Here is a 21,211-nt window from a genome sequence, read left to right on the forward strand (position 1 = left end):
TAGATACAAAAAAATGCATTTATATGTTATTTTTCATAAATTTAAATATCATAAACCTAAAAAGAAAGGTCTAGGAGGGGGAAGGATTTTAGGCTAATCAGTCTAGTGACCACTGTTTACTAGGTTCTAACTATGGTTTGTTGAGAAGAATGAGGGTGGTGTTGGGGGATGCAGTGTTGATAGTTCAATATGCTTTTATTAAGGATAGACAAATCTTAGATGCAGTTTTGGCAGGTGTGAGAAGGGGTGTGGGGTGGGGGGAAGAATGATGTGGTTTTTAATTAGGCCTTTTTTTATAAGGCAATGTAAAAGAAGGGTTTTGGGACACTGCAGCTTGGATTAGAGGGTCCCTTAGCTCTGCTACCAATTCAGTGATTGCTAATGGTCAGCCTAGAGATTGGTTTGGGGTTTCTCAGGGTTTAAGACAAGAATGGTTCTTCATGCTTAGGATCTTGGGGTGATTAGGGGGGCTTTTGATGGGGAAGGAGGTGGAGGTGTCTCCTATTCAGTTCATGGACTATACTATTTTGTTCCTTGAAAATACTGTTGAGAAATTGCACAAGGTCCTTACTCTATTGAATATTTTTGAGAAGATTTTGTGGTTGAGGATAACTTTATGAAGGTTTGGTGGGTATCCATTTGAGTAGCTTGTTGCAACTACTTGGCTTGGTCTTTATCATATCTTCATCTTCCTTGTGGGGTAGTCCTTTGTCAAATGTTTTTGCGATGATTGAGTGCAAGGAGGAGATTAGAAGGATGGAGGAGGGCTTATAAGCTTATCTTTCAATGGGGGTACGGATCTCTTTCATTAATGCTTCCTTTTCCAATATCCCTGTCTACTTTTTTATCCCTTTTATTTTTAGAATCCCTACTAGTATGGCTAGGACCTTGAAAAAAATTATAAGAGATTTCTTATGGTCTGGTTTTTTGGGAGGATTGAAGGGACGGCCTTGTTAGTTGGGAGCAAGGTCTTAGATTTCAATTTCGACTCAAATTTTGAAGCTCCAAAAGTACGGAAATTTCGATTTCGGTGTCGATTTCGATTTCAATTTGAAAAAATAACAGAAACTAGTCATAAAGCATGGAATTCTTTGTGAAACTCCAGAAATGGTTAACAAACATAAATATAAGTTTTAAGACTAATATATTACAAATTAAATACATCTATGTTTTGTATGAGGTGGAAAAGTTGTAAAATAGTATGTGTATCAAATATATTTGTAAGATAATGTACATTAAACATATTCAGTTAATGCAAATGAAATTCATAAATTATTTAAACATTATTTATTATACAAATATTGATAATTTAGACATGAATGGCTAAATAAAATATTACTATAAGTTTATTTTTTCATATAATTTCAAAAGCACTTGTGATAACCTTTTGTTTCAATAAAATAAGTTAAAAGAGAAATTTCACTACACTCAAGGTTTCGATAAATTTTGACAAATTTTGCTAAAATTTTAAGGTTTCGATAAATTTCGGATGATTCGTTGAGATTTCAACGGAAATTATGCAAGACGGAAATTGACTGCCATTTCGATTTTGAAGGTGACGGAAATTGGAAATTTTGACAGTTTCGTGGAAATTTAAGACCATGGTTGGGAGGTGGTTAGGAGACCTAAATTTTAGGGGGGGTGGGGGGTGAGGACTTGAGCATGCCAGTGTGGTTTCTAAAAGTATTTCCTTAATTGGGAAATGGTTATGGAGGTTTCCCTTAGAATCTGACTCTCCATGGCCTCAGGTTATTTAGAGCAAGTTTGTAATTCATTGGTATCATGGTATGTTACCCATGCAATCCTTGGAAGGTAGCTTGTCTTTTTTTTTTTTTGCCTCTATTGCCTGTCTTGAATTGGGTAATCGTAATAGAATTCTGTTCTGGTGCTGCATTTGTTGGTGAATCATTTGGTTAGACTATCTACTGTTAATTTTTTTGATAGAAAGAGAAATCCATTAGATAAAGATAGAGTTTACAAGCAGGAGAGAGGACGTTTCCTCAACAAAGTCTGATAATCCTCAGAAAAATTAAGGAGAAAAATGCAATATGGTAACTTCTTCCCTGCAAATATATGCACATTACGTTCCTTCCACAAGTCCCAAAACACTGCAATTATTGTTCAATTCCATAATGCAATTCCTTCCTTCTTTCTTCCAAGCCCTACAAAAGAAATTGCCAAACACTCTTCCACTGTTCTGGGACAAGCCCAGCTTTCTTCAAAGTAATTGAATAACTTATTCCAAACCTTCCATGCATAATTGCAGTGCAGGAAAAGGTGTGAAACAGACTCTGGACAATTAAAACAAAGCATACAAATATCAGGAAGGGGGGCCTTTAAAGGTCTCCTCATCTGCAACAAGTCATTAGTATATATCCTGTTAAGCAGAATCAACGAAAGAAATGCTTTGATTTTAGGGGGTGAATTTTGACCTTCCAGATAACCTTGTAAAGAAAGAGGAATTTGTCCCAACCAAGAATTTAAAGAAAGATTTACAAGATCAGGCTCCCAAAGAATCCAACAATATCGACTATAATTTTCAAAGGATACTCTACAATTATTCAACATGATCAATAAAGAAGATACCTTAATACTTTCCCTATCATTCAAGGCTCTCTTGAAATGGAAATACCAAGAGAGTAAAGGACCATCTAAGTCTACTCTAAATGAAGAAATGGGATCATTTTGCCTTGAGCTTAATTGAAAGAGGCGAGGTAAGGAGGTGGACAAAACAACATTCCCCATCCATAGGTCTTTCCAAAAATGGATATTACAACCCTTATCCAAAACAAATTTAGTATGGGGAATAAAGAGAGGGTAAATATGAGATATAGATTTTCACGGAATTTCTGAAGAGCATCTAAAACCAAAATTAGTATCCCATCCATTCCCATCAAGTCCAAATTTACTTTTGATAACTCTATGCCACTATGAAGAAACCTCTAGAGGTAACCGCCAAGCCACTTAGCCAGAAGAGTCGTGTTTATAGACACCAAATTTCCAAGACCCAAACCACACTCCCTTTGTTGTAATATGTGGCTCATATGTTGAGTGGAACACATGTACAAAGAGAACATGGTGGAAAAAAGAGATGTTGGTTTGTAGGACCAAATCGTCGACGGTTTTGTCCAGGTGCAGAGAAACAGTTGGTTGATTTGTTCCTGTTACATCAACTGTTTGGTCTCGGCTTCAAACCGTCGACGGTATGTCTGAAACCGTCGACGGATTTGCTCGGTTACTCAGGTTGGTTTTCAAATTTTGAATTAGGAAGTTGTATAAGTTGGGTTTCGGGGGTAAAACCTCCGGAAGGGTTATATATACATGTATGTTGTAATCCATATGTCTTTTGACAGAAGATAGTGAAAAATCATGGTTGTTTGCTCCCGTGGATGTAGGCATTGTCGAACCACGTAATTCTTCGTGTCATTGTTTCATTGCTTTCATATAATTTGCGTGATTATGTTTTTCTGTAAAGTTTCACTGTTGGTTGCTGCATTGTGTGATTCGATATTCCGCTGTGCATTCATTTGCACAAAAAATTGGTATCAGAGCATTAGGTTATAATGGCTTCTGGAATTTCTTTTGCAAAGTTCGATATTGTTATGTTCGATCAAACAGAAAACTTTGGACTATGGAAGAGAAGGGTTAAGGATCTGTTAGTGCAGCAAGGTATGGTGAAGACATTATACGGAGGTCAAACTGAAGGCATGGATGAAACAAGTTGGAAGGAATTGGAAGCAAAGGCTGTGGTGACTATCAGACTTTGTCTGGCTGATGATGTGTTGTATCACGTCATGGATGAGGAATCTCCTACGGGTGTTTGGCAGAAACTAAAAAGCCGGTATATGTCCAAGTCTTTAAAGAACAAGTTGTATCTTAAGCAGAAGTTGTATTGACTTAAGATGGCGGAGGGTTCAGATTTGAATCAACACATCAATGTATTCAATTTGATAATAAGTGATTTGATGCGGTTGATGTGAAGTTCGAGGAAGAAGACAAGGCGGTAGTGCTATTGAATTCCCTACCTGCGTCTCATACATATGAAAATTTGGTTGCGACTCTAACATGGGGCAAAGAAACCCTGAATTTGGAAGAGGTAACAAGCGCTCTGTTGGGTTTTCATTAGAGGAAGAAAGCCTGCGATGAAATTTCACAAGGTGAAGGGCTTGTGGTGAAGGGTAACCAGGAGTGTGGAAGAAGCAAGTTCCAAAACGGATCGAGTAATGATCAATCTTGGTTGTAGTTCGGTAAGGACATATGGTGTTTTAAGTGTGGGAAAATCGGGCACATAAAATCGAATTGTCCGGAGTGGAAGAAAGGGGATGCAGAAAATCAAGAGGGTTCGTCAAAATCTACGAATGTAGTTGAATAAGGAGACTCAGAGAGCAGTGATGGTGATATACTTTCTGTTTCATCGGGGCAGATTGCCTCATGGATTCTTGGATCCTAGATTCAGGATGTTCTTATCACATGACACCAAATAAAAATTGGTTCAGCACCTACAGGTTAGTAAATTTTGGTTCTGTTCTAATGGGAAATGATGCTTCATGCAAAATTGTTGGAATAAGAAATATCAGATTAAAATGTATGATGGTGTCGTGAGAACATTATGTGATGTAAGGCATGTACCGGATTTACGAAAGAATGTGATTTCATTGGGCACTTTAGATTACAATGAGTTTAGTTATAAGTTTGAAAGTGGGGTAATGAAGGTGTGTAAGGGCATCTTAACGGTGATGAAGGGACAGAAGCTAGCAGGAAATATCTATGCACTTGTGGGTACCACAGTTGTAGCCTTGTAGGTGGAGCTGCAACTGTAGATTCTGAGTTAGATAATATTGTCTTGAGACATATGCGGTTAGAGTATATGGGTGAGAGTGAGATATTTTGCAGGTATTGTGTTCTTGAGAAACAGAACAAGGTGTAGTTCAAAACAACCACTCACAAGATAGAGGGTATTCTTGACTACATTCATTCGGATGTTTAGGGGCCGGTGAGGGTAGTATCATGGGGTGGACATATGTACTTGGTGAGTTTTATCGAGGATTACTCACGAAAGGTCTTGGTGTACTTCATGTTGCACAAGTCAGAGATGTTTGCCAAGTTTAACTTGTGGCTAAGGTGAAAGACTAGACCGGGAGAAAGATCCTCAAGTCAGACAATAGAACTGAGTACGCTAGTGTTCAAGGAGTTTTGTGAGTAGCATGACATAGGGAGATACTTCATAGTACGCAAGACACCACAACAGAATGGTGTGGCTCGGTGTTTCAGTTTGTATGCAGGGCTTGAAAAGAACTTCTTGGTAAAGCCATTGAGTATGGTGTGTTTTTCGATTAACCGATCGCCTAGGGTATCACTAGATGGTAATGTTGCAGGGGAGGTGTGAACAGGTATGCGGTAGACTACTCTGGTTTGAGAGTGTTTGGATGTCCAGCTGTGCACGTTTCTAGTGAGGTGAGATCTAAGCTTGATGCAATGTATGGACGGTACATCTTTCTGGGGTATTAGAAAGTTGGGTTCAAGTTGTAGGATCCAATGAAAAATAAAGTGGTGATCAGTGGAGACATGGGTTTTGATGAGAAAGTCATGGTTCAGCGTACTCAGGTAGATGAAAATGAAGAGAAATAGGTTCCAAAAAATTGCAGTAGCAATGAGCATGTGATGCAAGTGGAGTTGGAAACTCAAGGTAGAGATGACATTGTTCATAATGCAGGGTGTTTTAGCTCGGAAGACCAGGCGTAAAATAGCATAAAATGCTGTAGAAATGAGATTATGATGCAGGTGGAGTTACAGACTTAGGGCAATGATGACATTCTTCATAATGCAGGGAGTTCTAGCTTGGGAGACCAGAAGGATCACAGACCCATATGCACTATTATTCCACCTCCCATGTTTGAATTTGATGATCTGGTGTCTTATGCATTCATTACTAGTATTAAAGTTCCTACTATTTTTCTAGATGCGGTGCATAGTCAAGGGAAAAGTAGATGGATGGGTGTTATGATGGAGGAAATGGAGTCATTGCATAAGAATCAGACGTGAGAATTGGTGGAGCTTCCATAAGGGAAGAGGGTGATAGGATGCAAGTGGGTTGTTTATCTATTGCTTTATGTGAATGACATGTTAATTGCTGGGAAGACTTTGGCTGAGGTTAATCAGTTGAAAACTTTGTTGAGAAAAGAATTTGACATGAAGGTTTTGGGTGCGGTCAAGAAAATTCTTGGGTTGGAGATTCACAGGGACAGAGCTACAGGCAGATTGTGGTTATCTCAAGGTTGTTTTGTGGAGAAGGTGTTGAAGAGGTTTGACATGGTTAATGCAAAATCGGTGTATGCACTGTTGGCGAATCATTTAAAATTGTCTACCGCTTAGTGCCCAAGGACGGATGATGACATTCGTGACATGTCAAAGGTCCCCTATGCTAGTGCAGTGGGGTGTTTGATGTATGCTATGGTTAGTACAAGACCAGGTCTGGCACAAGCTGTCAGTGTGGTTACTTCAGACTACATTATGTTCGGCAGGCAACAGAGTGATTCGTCAGTTATGGGATTTGTGGATGTAGACTATGCAAGGGACTTGGATGACAGAAGGTTTACAACAAGGTATGTGTTTACTGCTGTGGGAAGATATATTTGTTGGAAGTTCAGGGTTATCTCTGGTTGCACTATCTACAACAACTGAGTCAGGATATATGGCAATAGCCGAAGCTGCAACAGACAAGTTCAAGCATTGCTTGGACTTGGTTTATGTCTCCAGTTGCAAGACAGGAGGCGGTCCCAACCTATTGTCCCAGGTTGAGCAGCGGGTTATGTTCAGTTTTCTCCTAAGGGGTTTATATTCGCCAAGGTGGAGATTGTTGTAATATGTAGCTTATATGTTGAGTGGAACATATGTACAAAGAGAAACATGGTGCAAAATAGAGATGCTAGTTTGCAAGACCAAACTGTCGACGGTTTTGTCTAGGTGCAGAGAAATAGTTGACGGATTTGTTCCTGTTACATCGACTGTTTGGTCTTGGCTTCAAACCGTCAACGGTATGTTTGAAGCCATCAACGGTTTTGCTCGGTTACTCAGCGCTGGTTTTCAAATTTTGAATTTGGAAGTTGTTTAGGTTGGGTTTCGGGGGGAAAATCTCCGAGAGGGTTATATATACATGTTGTATGTTGTAATCCATATGTCTTTTGACAGGAGATAGTGAAAAATCACTACCGTTTGCTCCTGTGGATGTAGGCATTGCCAAACCACATAATTTTTCGTGTCATTGTTTCATTGCTTTCATATAATTTGCTTGATTGTGTTTTTCTGTATATTTCACTTTTGGTTGCCGCATTGTATGATTTGTTCCGCTGCGCATTCATTTGCACAACACCCTTGTAGTGCTACAAACCACCTCCCAACTCACCAATCATAGGCTTTTTTTTTTCTTTCTTTATGTGGGAGGTGGGGGAGATCTGCTTCTTGTGATTCCCATTTCTTCGGGAGTCTCAATGAAAGATAGGTCTATGAGCTTACTTCCTTATTTGGTGTGCTGAATTCTTTTATCCCACTGAGAGAGAGGGGGGGGGGGGGGAGTGAGGAGCAAGGATTTGGATTGGAGTCTTTCTTCAAGATTTTTTCTTAATCATCTTATAAGATGTTCAAATCCTAGCCCTTTCTGTTTGAAAAAATCTGTTTCGAAAGCAAAAGTTCCTGTCAAGATCTGGGCTTTCATCTGGACTTTTGTTCTCAACAGGATTAATACGAATGGCTTGCTACAGATAAGGAGACCTTATAAAGCTCTCAATCCAGATGTTTGTGTGTTGTGCTGTGAGGCAGACAATACTAATGTTCATCTTTTTTCTTCATTGTTGGGTGGCAAGGTATCTGTGAAACATTATGTTTTCTTATTATGGTGAGGATTGAGTGGCCCTGCAGAATGTGTATAATTATTTTTGTTGAAATTTTTCGCTTCGAGAGAGAGTAAAGAGGGAGGACTTGTTGGGATTGCGCATAGTATGCTATTTTTTGGATTCCTTGCCTTGAAAGGAATGCAAAAATTTTAAAGATAAGAAGACTTTTCTGTATTTGCTTTGGGAGAAAATTACTTTTCTTTAGCTTCTTTTTGGGCACATTCCTTTGGAACTTGGTCTTTTGGGGGGTTGTCACTGTCTAATCTTCAAATGGATTGGAAGGCAGAGCTGATGTAATTTTATTTTCTGTTTGAGGATGATGTCTGATCCTCCTTTTCTTGTAATTATTCTGCTTTTTTTTTTTTTAATGAATTTGTTTTGTTATCTAAAAAAAAAAATATCTTGTGAGTGTTCAGGTTTAGAAAAATAAGAACTATAAGAAGTAGCTTATATGGTAGAGCCCTCATGCGACAATGAGATCACATGTTCAAATTGTTGCATTCCTAAACCAGTTTATAATGGAAAAGGAATAAATACTTATAGAGAAGAGAAAAAAAACAGATTTTTTAATACGATTTAAACAAATAAACAGCTATACAACACGAACATCTATAATATATATATATATATATATATGTATGTATGTATGTTATGTGTACGAAACCAAACAAATAACAAAATCTTGCTCATTAAAATTTATACTAACATTCAAACCACTATTTGGTTCATTAGTCTTGATGAGATCATCATGGGAGACTTTATCAAGCCAATTATCATCATCATCATCATTATTATCATCAAATGCATTAGTGATTTAGTGTATCAAATGTTTATGTCCTCGGCCCAAATATTGATATGTTTGAACTTTGTACCACTTAATGAATGTCAATCTAAGAACACAATTTTTGAGTCCATAATTTTGTTAGTATTAGATAAATCAAATCACTTCCTAAGTTGTCCATTCTCTGTACAAGTTATATGGGACAAACATCAAGGCTACAGTGCAAGTAATTTGGTAAAATTTTAAAAGTATGATGTGTTGTAGGATTTCATAATCCTACCATGGTCCTACTATGGTTCTACCGGTCCCACTTATCATACTATGATCCTACCAATTTACAATTCTCTATGGGATCAGGATCAGTTTAGTAAAATAGGCTGCACAAGCATGTACACACCATATAGCCTATGTGTCTAACCATCCTGCTCGTTACCTTGAGAAGCTGTGTGCCTTCACTCTCTCCCCCTCTCCTTATAAACACTCTCAATTGCTTCCCCAAATTCAATACCCTTGCTGCCGCTAACAAAATAGGAAGAAGAAAATAAAAAAAAAAAAAAAAAAAAAAACACTATCTTTTCAAATTTTAGAAGCAAAACCCAACATCACATTTCATGTCTCGAGACCCTTCAAGCTTTGGCTTAAGGCCTGCTGAACATTGATCAACCTTTGGCTTGAGGCCCTTTAAGCCTCTTGCCAACCACTTGAAACCTTCACCTTTATTTAAAGACTTCGAGTATCATTTGAATATGAGCCACATCTCAATACTGCTAATTTTATTAATTTTTCATTCTCCCCTATTGATTTACACAAATTGTGATATATTTATTAGTGTTCTTATTTTCTGTACCTTTTTTTATTTGTGATTATGCTTGATTGCTTGAGATATGAAATAGGTTTGCACTTCCAAGTCGTCAGTCCCAAATATCACTTTGGATACAGCCTCACATCAAGGTGCATATTGTGGCTTTTGTTTAACAGTTTGAATTTAACTTTTGGTCTACAAAGTTACAACACTAACTTGTTGCTAGCTTTGCAGTGTTACTCCAAATTTGGGGATGTTGTTTTTACATTGACCCGCTTTTTCCGAAGTGGAGGAATTCATGGTCCTATTAAACTGAAGTCATTACAAGCTGGTGATTTTTTTTTTGTGTTTTGTTTACATTGTTCCTTGCATAATTTGACTCTTGAAAATTGGAAATGTAAGCAATAAATATTTTTAATTTGTTTGACACCTGCCACTGACTATGCTTTGTCATTTTTTTTTTTTTTCATTTTTCATGACAAAAGTCCTTGTTTTCTTGGCAAATTCTTCGAACTACTGGTATCTACATGTTTAGATTCGAATTACTTTTTTTTTTGGAGTTATTTGTGATTCTGATGTAGTTGAGTTTTGACCCTAGGGTTTGAAATAACACTCCTTGCCTCCTTGGTGAGGAAGGGTGAGTATTGCAATAAATCTCAGACTCTACAGAGCCCACATAACTATTAAGGTGAAAATAAAACTATGCCCTTATTTCATATAGAGTATGAGTCCTATAGTAATCGTTAGACTACATCCCCCACATAACTATCAATATGAAAAATACAATTATGCTCTTATTGTAGAATGTCCCTAACTCCAACAATTCTCCTTTTGTTGTTGCATAGATATCTTTCATTCCTGACTTTTTCCAACAAGATGGAAAAAGTTTGCCTTTAAGATCCTTAGTTACAGACTAATGAAGGGAATACAAATCAAGCCTTTGTCAAGTTTTTCTCCGAACAAGGTTTTTTAAGCCACATAATTTTGTAAACTTAATGAGCCACATAACTCTCTAGTATGTACTCAACCTCTATGATGGATTTATCTACTATTTCCAGCTTCTTACTTTGCCAAGTTGCTAGATTTTCACCTGCTTATGTGCTATAGCCAAATGTGGAATTCCTATCAACCATTAGGCTTGGCCAATTTGTGTCAGTGAAGGCCTCTATCTTCAATTGTCCATGCTTTGAAAACAAGATTCCATTTCCTGGAACTGACTTGATGGTAAACTTTTGAATGAGAGTCATGCATATGCTGACTAGTTACCTGAATTGCGTGGGTTATATCTGGTCTAGAGTGAGAGCAATAAGTTCCTAACAGTTCTTTGATATCTTTTGTTATTGGTAGGAGCACCAACACCATTATTGAGTCTTTTTAATCATAGTAGGAGAATTTGGAGGTTTATAGCCAAACATGTCAATTTATTCGAGGAGATCAAGAGCATATTTTCTTTGAGACAAAAATGCCATTATGAAACTTTTATTCCCAAGAACTAAGTAGTGGAAACATGTCTTTGACTTCATATGTTTAACCAAATGGCTATAGTCTACATGCTCACATCCTTGCTTATCATTGTCATCCATATATATTATTAGAATAGTGATTTATTTGATGAGCATAGTGTGTGATCTATGACTTTCTTAACCCAAACTTCAGCATAGCTTTATGAAATCTTTGCTTTAGGGGATTGCCTCATCTCATAAAGAGATTTTATCAACATACAAGCCTTTCCTATTGTTGCAAAGGATGGAAAACCTGAAGGAATATCCTTATATACTTCCTCATTTAGATCCCCACGGAGAATGCACTTTTTAAATCCACTTGTTGAACATTCTATTCCAAAGTAGCGGTGGCAAATGAAAGGAGTAATCATAAAATTCATTTTTGCGATAGGGGTACAGATTTTTCATGATCTGAGCCATAGGTTTGAATAAAGCCCTTGGCAAAGTCTTGCTTGGTATTGCTCTGTTGATCCATCCATTTTTGTGTTTGATTGTGAGAACCTATTTACAGCTCACTAGATGGGAAAGCTATTGGACCATATAACATCCCAATTGAAAGTTTGGAAATGCTTAAGGGATAGTGGAAGTATATGGTTAACTAATCTATTGAACATTATTATAGAAACCAAGAAAATGCCGGAGGAATGGAGGAAAAGCACGTTAATATCTATATACAAAAACAAAGTTGATATTCAAAGCTGTAATAACTATTGTGGAATCAAGCTTATGAGTACATGATGAAACTGTGGAAGGTAAGACCAAAGAATAAGATTGGAAATGAGAGTTTCAGAGAACCAATTTGGTTTTATGCCTAGGAGATCAACAACAAAAGTTATTTATCTTTTAAGAAAGTTAATGGAAAATTTTAGGGAAAATAAGAGGGACTTGCATATGGGTTTTATTGACCTAGAGTAAGCCTAAAATAGAGTATCTAGGGAAGTTCTTTGGTGGGTTTTAGAAAAGAAGGGATTGGGCAAACAATAGATATTATCGATGACATTAAAGGTATGTATTATAGATTAACAACTAGTGCTGAGAGTTTAGAGAATTTCTAATCACAATAGGTGTACATCAAGGTTCTACTTTGAGCCCGTACCTTTTCGATTTAGTGAGATTGATGAACTTACTGGGAATATTCAAAACGAGATCCTATGGTATATGTTGTTTGCAGATGATATTGTTTTGTTTTGATTGATGAAAGTCGGAGTGGAGTAGAATCTAAGGTACAACCATGGAGAACAACTATAGAGTCTAGAGATTAAGTAGAAATAAGACGAAATATATGAAATTTAATTTCAGCTAAGGAAGGAGGAATATTGGACATAAGATTAAACATGATGTATATAAATTTATAGTAGTATTAGATTTAGATGGCTTGGATCTATTATGCTAGCGGAAGGAAAAATTGAAGAGGATGTAATACATAAAGTTAAAGCAGGTTGGGTAAAAGAGAGGAGTGCTTTGGAATTGGGCCTGCTATTTGGTCATATAATACCCTTAAAATTAAAAGGAAAGTTCTATATGATAGCTATAAGAACAACTATGCTCTATGGATCATATTGTTGAGCAATAAAGAAAAAACATCTTCAAAAAGTAAAAGTTTCCAAAATACAAACGCTAAGGTGGATGAGTGGTATAACATTATAGGGTAAAATAAGGAACGAACATCCACAATAAGTTAGTCATAACACCGATTGAACGACTTAGATGGTTTGGGCATTTGAAACATGTAGTGCACCAATGAGGTGTGGCGAGCTTGTTATTGTTACTAGTCATAGAATGGGTAAGGGTAGACCTAAAATAACATGTAATGAGATAGTGAGGAAGGATTTGATAGCTCTTAAGCTAGCTGAGGAAAATGCTCTCGATAGTGTGAATTGGAAAAAAAGGATTCTTATAGCCAAGCCCACCTGGTGGGACTTAATACTGCTTGTTGTTGTTGGTTGTGTCACTCTCAATAGGTTTGTCTTTTTGGTGTCCCTCTTTATTATTTGTCCTTTTTTTTTTTTTAAATTCCTGTAGGTGTAACCATAGTCTTAAATTTCCACGAAATTGTCAAAATTTTGGTCAAAATTTCCGGTTTCTGTCACCCTTGAAATTGAAATGGCAGTTGGTTTCCATCTTGCATAATTTCCATCAAAATCTGAACGAATCATCCGAAATTTATCGAAATTTCGAAATTTTAGCGAAAATTGCCAAAATTTTAACCATGTAGTGAAATTTCCTCAGAATTCAAATAAGTGATTTGGGGGTGAAGTGAAATTTGTGTCTTAATTTATTTTATTATCTAAACAAAAGATTATTACAAGTCCTTTTGAAATCATATGAAAAAATAAACTTAGAACAACATTTTATTTAACCATTCATGTCTAAATTATCATTATTTGTATAATAAATAATATTTGAATGATTTTTGAATTTCATTTGTATTAACTAAATATTTTTAATGCACATTATCTAAGAAATACGTTAAACATAGATGTATTTAACTTCGAATATATTAGTCTTAAAACTTACATTATTATCTTTCTTAACCATTTCTAAAGTTTTACAAAGAATTCCATGCTTTACTATTGGCTTCCGATATTTAAAATCAAAATCGAAATTGACATCGAAATCAAAATTTTCGAAAGTTTCCATACTTTTGAAGCTTCGAAATTTGAGTCGAAATTGAAATTTAAGACCTTGGGTGTAACTAGTAAACTTGGCAAAGTTGTAGGAGATTTTATTTGGTATAGGGTGGGGGAGAAGAGGGATAATTTTATTACTTGGGAGATTGTGTGTAGGTATAAGATGGGCGGGATTTTAAGCTTTGATAAGTTGGTGTCCAAAAACATTGGTTTATTGGGTAAATAGCCTTGGTGGTTTCCTTACATAACCCACTTTGGCACAATGTTATAAGTGGATTTGGCATGTAGTGAATAGGTGGGATGCAAATTTGGGAACAAGATGCTCTTTTGAGTGTCTTTGTAGTGTATTTTGAAAATCTACTATATCATTATCCCTCGTATCAGATTTGTTTTGGGTAGTGGTTCTTGAATTCACTTTTGGAAATACATTTGGTTGGGTGATTGCTTTTCATATCTTTTCATCGTCTCTATTGTTTTTCCTCAGTGCATAATCATATCATTTCTTCCTTTGTGATCTCTCCCTTGAGATATCCATAATTGCATATCTTTTAATGGTAGGGAGGTGGAAATGCTCTCTTTTTTGTTGTTGTTGGAGGGTCATCCTCTTGAGGAGGGACTTTTGATCATGGAGTTTAGATACTTCAGTGGTTTATTCTTGTATTTTTTTTTTGAGTATTTGATTAGAGCTAACATGCCTTGTTCACTTTATTATAGTACCTGGAGGGCCAAAGTCTCCTCTAGGATTAAGGTTTTTATTTGGTTAGCTGCTTTTAATATAGTTAGCTCCAATAATCTGCGGCAGATCAGGACACTTTCGGTGGCTTTTTCTTAGGATGTGTGTACTTCATGTTTTGAAAATTAGTATTTATATATTTTTTTGCACGTTGATCTTTCACTTGGAGGGTTTGGAATAAGTTGTTCAATTTTTATCTAGAGAGAACTATGTTTGTCGAGACTTAGTTAGGGATTCATTATCTATTTCCTTTTCATGTTTTCATAGGAAGAGAGATGGCTTGACTTTTTGTATTTCTGGAGATGTGGGATTTTTTGTATTTTTGTGGGGGACTTTGGTTGGAATGGAATATGCATGTCTTTACATAGAAGAAGATGGCATGTTCTTTGATCTGGGATGTGATCTTTTGCGGCTGGTCTTGTTTTTTTTTTTTTAATCTAAATTGAGATTGATAGGCATTGTTATTTTGATTGTAGTTTTTTATTTATTTGTGGATCTCTTTTCTAATAAAGTATTTCGTTATTCTTCTTGCTAACGGTTATTTTGGTAATTTAGCATTATTAGAATGTGCTAGAGTTATGTCAGTAAGTGTAAGGGTATTATGGTCATTGACTTGTACTTGACATATATTGTAAATAGTTGGAGAGGCCTATCATTGTGGTTAGGTTTTTCAATTCACCAATACTTCTACATGGTATCAAAGCAAGATACAACCTAAACCCTAAACCTCAAGAGCCATCACCAACACCAAACCCTAAGCTTCAAACCCAACACCAAAATCAAACCCTAAACCTTAAACCTGCTGCTGTAGGACATCATATGCACCACCAAAGACTGGAAGGCAGTCCAGGAGTTGCTGGAAAAGTACAGGCATTGCTGGAAAAACTAGAAGCTGCTATCCTTTTAGAAACTCCAAGAAACCCTCAATACTTCTGAAACTCCAAAAATAACAACATAACTCTTCGCTGAACCCTCCGATCTGTAGTTGGGTGAAATTTTTTTTATCGGAGGACTCCCTATGCGTCCCATTGCACCGGCCATCGCAGGAAGGTCTGTCCCCATGTGCCAGCGCATGAGGCCTTTCTTTGGTCAATTTTGCCTCCGATTTATTTTAGAATGCTTTAAATCCTTCCACAGATCATAATATCAAGTTGTTGGTCATGTCTTTTTGTTCAAAGATTCAACCTTTTTCGATCATTCCCTCACGGTAATTTGTTAGTTGTTCTTTAGTATTGTTAAGGTGATCGGTTGGTGCCTTGTGGCAATGGCAGTGTATGTTGACTACTATTGGAGGCTTTGGCAGTGCTATGTTCGATTATTGGTGATTTGTTCGTGGTTGAGTCAATGGTTGATTCGTTTGTGGTTGTTTCAAACATTCCATAAATTCGCTTTTGGAATTCCAAGAGCATTTTGTTTGCTGTGTATTTTGTGATTCATTTTTGTATTGAGGTTGTGTGTGTGATGGAATGGAGACACTAAATCCTAAATGTGTGTTTCCCTAGAGGTACTTGTTTAGGGTGAACAATGTAGTATAACCATCTCAGAGGAAGAGTATTCAAGGTTCTTACAATATCAGGCATCCCAATCAGCATCTCATCACATTGCATCTTTTACTTAGAGTGGTAATCCTATAGTCTGTATGTCATCTAGTGTCTTTTCCATTGGTCCTTGGGTTATCGATCTTGCCATTGACCATATGATAGGTGTATACAACTTATTTTCTGCCCTTTAGTATCCTAAAAATCTACCTTAAGTTACCTTTGCTGATGGTCCACTACTACAGCTAAGGGGATCGGAACAGTAAATCCTACTCCCTCCATCTCCATTTGCATTCCTAAGTCCCCTTTCAATCTCATGTCAGTTAGCAAGCTTATAAAGTCGCTGAATTGTTTTGTAACCTTCATTCCTGATTATATACTTATTTTGGATCTGAAGATGAGGAAGACAATTGACAGAGGATGTGAGGTGCGTGGACTTTACAAATTAGAGTCACTCTCTACTCCCATTGCTTGAACAACTACTGCTACACCACTTCAAATCCATTGTCGCCTTGGTCATCTATCCTTGGATAAGTTGAAATAACTGGTTCCTACCTTGAGTTTGTGTCTAATCTTGAGTGAGAGTCTTGTCAGTTGGGAAAACATTGTCGTGTTCCCTGTGCTTCCCAAGTCAACAAATAGGCAATTAGTCCTTTTGTGCTAGTCCATTTCGATGTTTGGGGTCCTAGTCTTGTCATGTTGATTGGGGTTTTGGTACTTTGTTACTTTGTGATTTGTCTATTACTACTCCGGGATGACTTGATTGTATTTAATGTAAGGTCGTTCTGATTTTTTAATATTGTTATGCCTTCTATTCTCAAATAAAGACTAATTTGATATGCCAATCAGGATACTTCATAGTGATAATGCTAAGGAGTACTTCAATAGCCAATTCACAACCTGTATGACTAATTCTAGTATGACCCATTAGTCATCTTGCGCCCACACTAACAACAAAATGGAGTTGTAGAGCTGAAAAACAAACATATTCTCAAAGTCATTTGTACCCTATTGTATCAAATGAATGTGCCTAAAGAGGAAGGAGAGCCTCATTTAGGTTCTACTTCTATGCCTTTAGTTCCCTTGTTGGATGATCCTATTTCCCGTGATGTTGATACTCCTATAGCTATTTGGAAAGGTAAATGCACTTGTACCCAACATCCAATCTCTAATTTTGTTTGTTATGATTTCTTATGAGCCTTGTATTAGTGTTTTGTTAGTACCGTGTCTTATACGCCTTTAGTTCCCTTGTTGGATGTTCCTATTTCCCGAGATGTTGATCCTCCTATAGCTGTTTGGAAAGGTAAATGCATTTGTACCCAACATCCAATCTCTAATTTTGTTTGTTATGATTTCTTATGACCCTTGTTTTAGTGTTTTGTTAGTACCGTGTCTTCTGATTCTTTTCTTAAGTTTATTTTTGAAGCCCTATCCCATTCTGGTTGGATGATTGCAATGGTTGAAGAGAGCGTGAGCTAAATGATAATCATACATGGGATTTGACACTACTTCCTCTTTAGAAATCTATTGTCGGTTGTCATTGGGTGCACAATGTGAAAGTCAATCCTGATGGTTTTTTGGCTCGTTTGAAGGCCTGCCTTGTTGCTAAGTGATGCTCAAGTGTACATTTTGGATTATTTAGACACATTTTCTCTAGTCGCCAAACTTGCCTTAGTATGTTTGTTCATCTCCTTTGCTATTACTTGTCATTGGCCTTTACATCAGTTAGACGTAGAGAAGGCTTTCATGTATGGTGATCTTTAGGAGGAGGTCTAAATGGAACAACCACTTGGGTTTTTTGCTCAGAGGAGTCAAGTTTAGTCTATTAGCTCAAGAAATCATTACATGGTATAATAGTCTCTCAAAGCATTGTTTGGTTGATTAAGTGTTGTGGTACTTGAGTTTGGCCTTTGCTTGGTTGCAGTGGATGACTTTGTATTTTATCATCATACTCCATCTAGTGAGATTTTGCTTATTGTGTATGTGGAATTGTGTATGATATTGTGATTACTGGAGATTATGATCAAGGCATGTGGGATCTAAAGCTTTCCTATAGGGTAAATTCCAGAACAAGGACTTGGGATCATTAAAGTACTTTTTGAGTCTAGAAGTTTCGAGATCTTGTATGGGAGCTGTCTTGTCACAGAGTGTTAGATTACCACTTTACCTAAAAGCTTAAGCTATTAGGTTGTAGGTCAACAATGTATAACAAGCTTTAACATTCCCATTGCATGTGCACTCCGACAGCACATCGAGAGATAAATAACACCCATTACATGGAATGAATAATTTTTTAAACACCACACAATAAATGTGGGAAGGAGACTAGAACCCATGATCTCTTGGTAACTGACTATAATACCACGTTAGATTATCACTTTACCTAAAAGCTTAAGCTATTAGGGGCGAATATTGTATATCAAGATTTAATATAGAGAAAGTATGTTCTTGATCTTTTAGATGAGACTGGGTTGTTGGGATCCAAACTTGTTGATATAGCTACGGATTCCAAAAGTAAGTTAGTGCCAGATATGGGTGATTGGTTGTCTACATAGGATGGTACTAATGACTTGTTGGAAAGTTGACTTATCTTATAGTCACTTGACCAAACATATCTTTCTCAACAAATGTTGTAGGTCAGTTTCTCAATTCTCTGAGAATAGGTCATTGAGATGCAATAATTCACATCTTGAGATATCTCAAAGTTGCACCTTGGGGAGGCCTCTTATATCAGGATTGGGGTTACACTCGTATTCAGGGATATACATATGTAGATTGTGCCAGGTCCCTTTATGACAGAAGACCCACAATTGGGTACTGTGTCTTTGTTAGTGGTAATTTGGTTTCTTGGAAGAGTAAGAAACATACTGTAGTTCAAGTGCTGAATCAGAGTATAAGGCTATGACTCACACTACATGTGAACTTGTTTGGTTGAAGAACATGTTGGAAGAACTAGGTTTCTACATTCTCAGTCTATGGAGTTGATGTGTGATAATCGAGTTGCTATTCATATTGCCTCCAACTCGGTTTCAATAAGCAAATAAAGCACATTGAAGTTGATTTCCTCTTTGTTCGAAAGAAATTTGTGTAGAAGCTCATTTCAACTACTTGTGTGAAGTATGATTTGCGGCTTACTGATTTATTCACTAAAGCCTTTGGAGGTGCTTGTGTGAAATTGATTTCTAACAAGCTAGGAGTATATTATATATCTGCTTTAGCTTGAGGGGGATTGTTAATGGTTATTTTGGTCATTAGCATTATTAGTATGTGCTAGAGTTATGTTAGTAAGTGTGAGTTAGGGTATTATGGTCATATGGTCATTGGTATGTTCTTGACATATATTGTAAATAGAGGGAGAGGACTATCATTGATGTTGGATCTTTCAATTCACCAAAATACTTCAACAATTATTTTTGTACATTCTTTCTTCTTTAATGATCCATTTTCTTTTCTATATTAAAAAAAAAAAAAACATAAAAGCTTGAGCAACTAAAAGAAAATGATGTTGCTTAGCCACCCCATGTCAAAAGTTCCAGCAGAACTAGTTTGATGAGGGATGCCATGACTAGATAAATACACTCTAAATTTTCTAAAATGCATTTGGTTTCATCACTTTGAAGAACTTTGACTTTGGCATCCAATTGCCTAGAAACAATGAAAGGTTTTAAAACAAGCAAACTCTTCAGTTTTCAAGTGAAGCAACAAACCCAAGTGACACGAGCTTAACAATTAACAAACCAACAATATCTAGAAATTGAGGTTACATATGAAGGTCCCTACATATTAGAATGAAAATATCAAAGGAGAGAGACTTCTAGCATTATAGCAAAATCGCTAGCATCACAAACAAAATTACTTAATTGGGAGGATGGAGGTGGAGGTGTCTTAGCTTCAGTTTGTAGATGACACTATCTTTTCTGTTGCGAATAGTGTTGGGCAATTCTGCAAGGTCCTTGTTTTGTTAAAAAAATTTAAAGAACATTTGGGGTTAAAAATAAATTTGTCCAAAAGAAGGGTGGTGAACATTAATTTGAGTGTGGGTGAGTTAGAGGAGTTGCAGGTCTCTAGCTGGTTGTGACTCTTTGGCTTGGCCTTTATTATATCTAGGTTTTTGTTTGGGGTAATCCCATTGTAGGCTACCTTTTGGGAAATTTGAACATGTAGCTCACAAGAAAGTGATATGGATGAAGAACAAGGAATAGAATCTTCTCCCGATTGAAACGAAAATATACCATCTGGTACTAACCTGATTTATTGCAAGAGGAAGAGCAAAAGCAGAAGAGTGATTAGAAGAGTCATATGATTGAGGATGAGGTGTGCAATGCAAGTATACCTATATGAGCAAAGGGGAAGTGGCAGCATAGGAAGAAGAACTTCTAGTAAAAGCAAGATCAAGTCTTGCCATAAGACGCCTGAGAGTTTGCACCTTCTCCAGAGAAAGTGATTGAGCTTCACTATATGGGGTGCATGAGAGAGCCTAAGTCTCAAAAAAGTGGGTATGTGACTGCACATTACCACTATGATCACCATGCGTTCTAGTGGGATGGCCATGAAATTTCCAGCAATGCTCCAGTATGTCTTTGCTAGAAGACCACTTTACCTAAAATCTTAAGTTGTTAGATTGTGGGCCAACAATGTTTATCAGGCCTTAACACTCCTTCGCACATGCAGCCCAACGGCTTCTAGAGAGATAAAACAAATGATAATAACAGCCATTATGGGAATAAGATTATTCTTAACAAACAAACAAACAATAAATGCGGGCAAGAAGACTAGAATCCAGGACCTCCTGGCAACCTAGCTCTGATACCAAGTTAGAATACCACTTTACCTAAAAGCTTAAGTTGTTAGGTTGTAGGCCAACAATGTATATCAGACCTTATGGTCCACTCTTCCCACAGTGGTTGTTCTTCAGCTGCTCCTCATGAGATCCTCGGCTAGTAGTATGGGATTGACCTACTTTTGTACCATGTTTGAGGAGTAACAAACACAGAACAACCTGTGCAGAAGAACGTACATTGCACTTCACTGACCCTTGCTTTGTTGACCATAGACGTATGATTGCCATATAAACGGAGAGAAAGCAGCACCAAAAGGTCATGAACCATATTAGCCTGTAAAAAAAATCATACTCTCTTTCTCTATCACCTTTGGAAATGTTGCAGCATCATTGAAAGTCTTGGGCTCAATTTCAAAATAATAAGCTAGTTCTTTCCATTAAGAACACATTTTTGTAATACTAAGAAATTCATTTCCTTTTTTATGAGTTTCCTGTATCATCCTTTTTGTGTTTTCCCTATCTTCTTTTTCATGTTTTTTTCCCTTTTCTTTTTCCC

The 21,211-nt window shown here is 36.8% G+C and overlaps 1 protein-coding gene across 5 annotated transcripts in view; it reads left to right on the plus strand.

The window, feature by feature from the left end:
- The window catches only part of LOC131158304 (regulator of telomere elongation helicase 1 homolog), a 128,113-nt gene that overhangs the window by 79,502 nt on the left and 27,400 nt on the right, over nt 1-21,211 (plus strand). For all 5 annotated transcript variants that reach the window (XR_009137444.1, XR_009137445.1, XM_058113072.1 and 2 more), the window contains 2 exons: nt 9,564-9,621; nt 9,707-9,803. Coding sequence is in view for 3 of the 5 variants with exons in the window: in XM_058113072.1 (XP_057969055.1) it covers nt 9,564-9,621; nt 9,707-9,803 (155 nt within the window). In the remaining 2 variants the exon portion in view is untranslated. The remainder of the gene's footprint in view (nt 1-9,563; nt 9,622-9,706; nt 9,804-21,211) is intronic.

The sequence above is a fragment of the Malania oleifera genome, chromosome 6 (genome assembly GCF_029873635.1).
Source record: "Malania oleifera isolate guangnan ecotype guangnan chromosome 6, ASM2987363v1, whole genome shotgun sequence".
NCBI classification, from domain to species: domain Eukaryota; kingdom Viridiplantae; phylum Streptophyta; class Magnoliopsida; order Santalales; family Ximeniaceae; genus Malania; species Malania oleifera.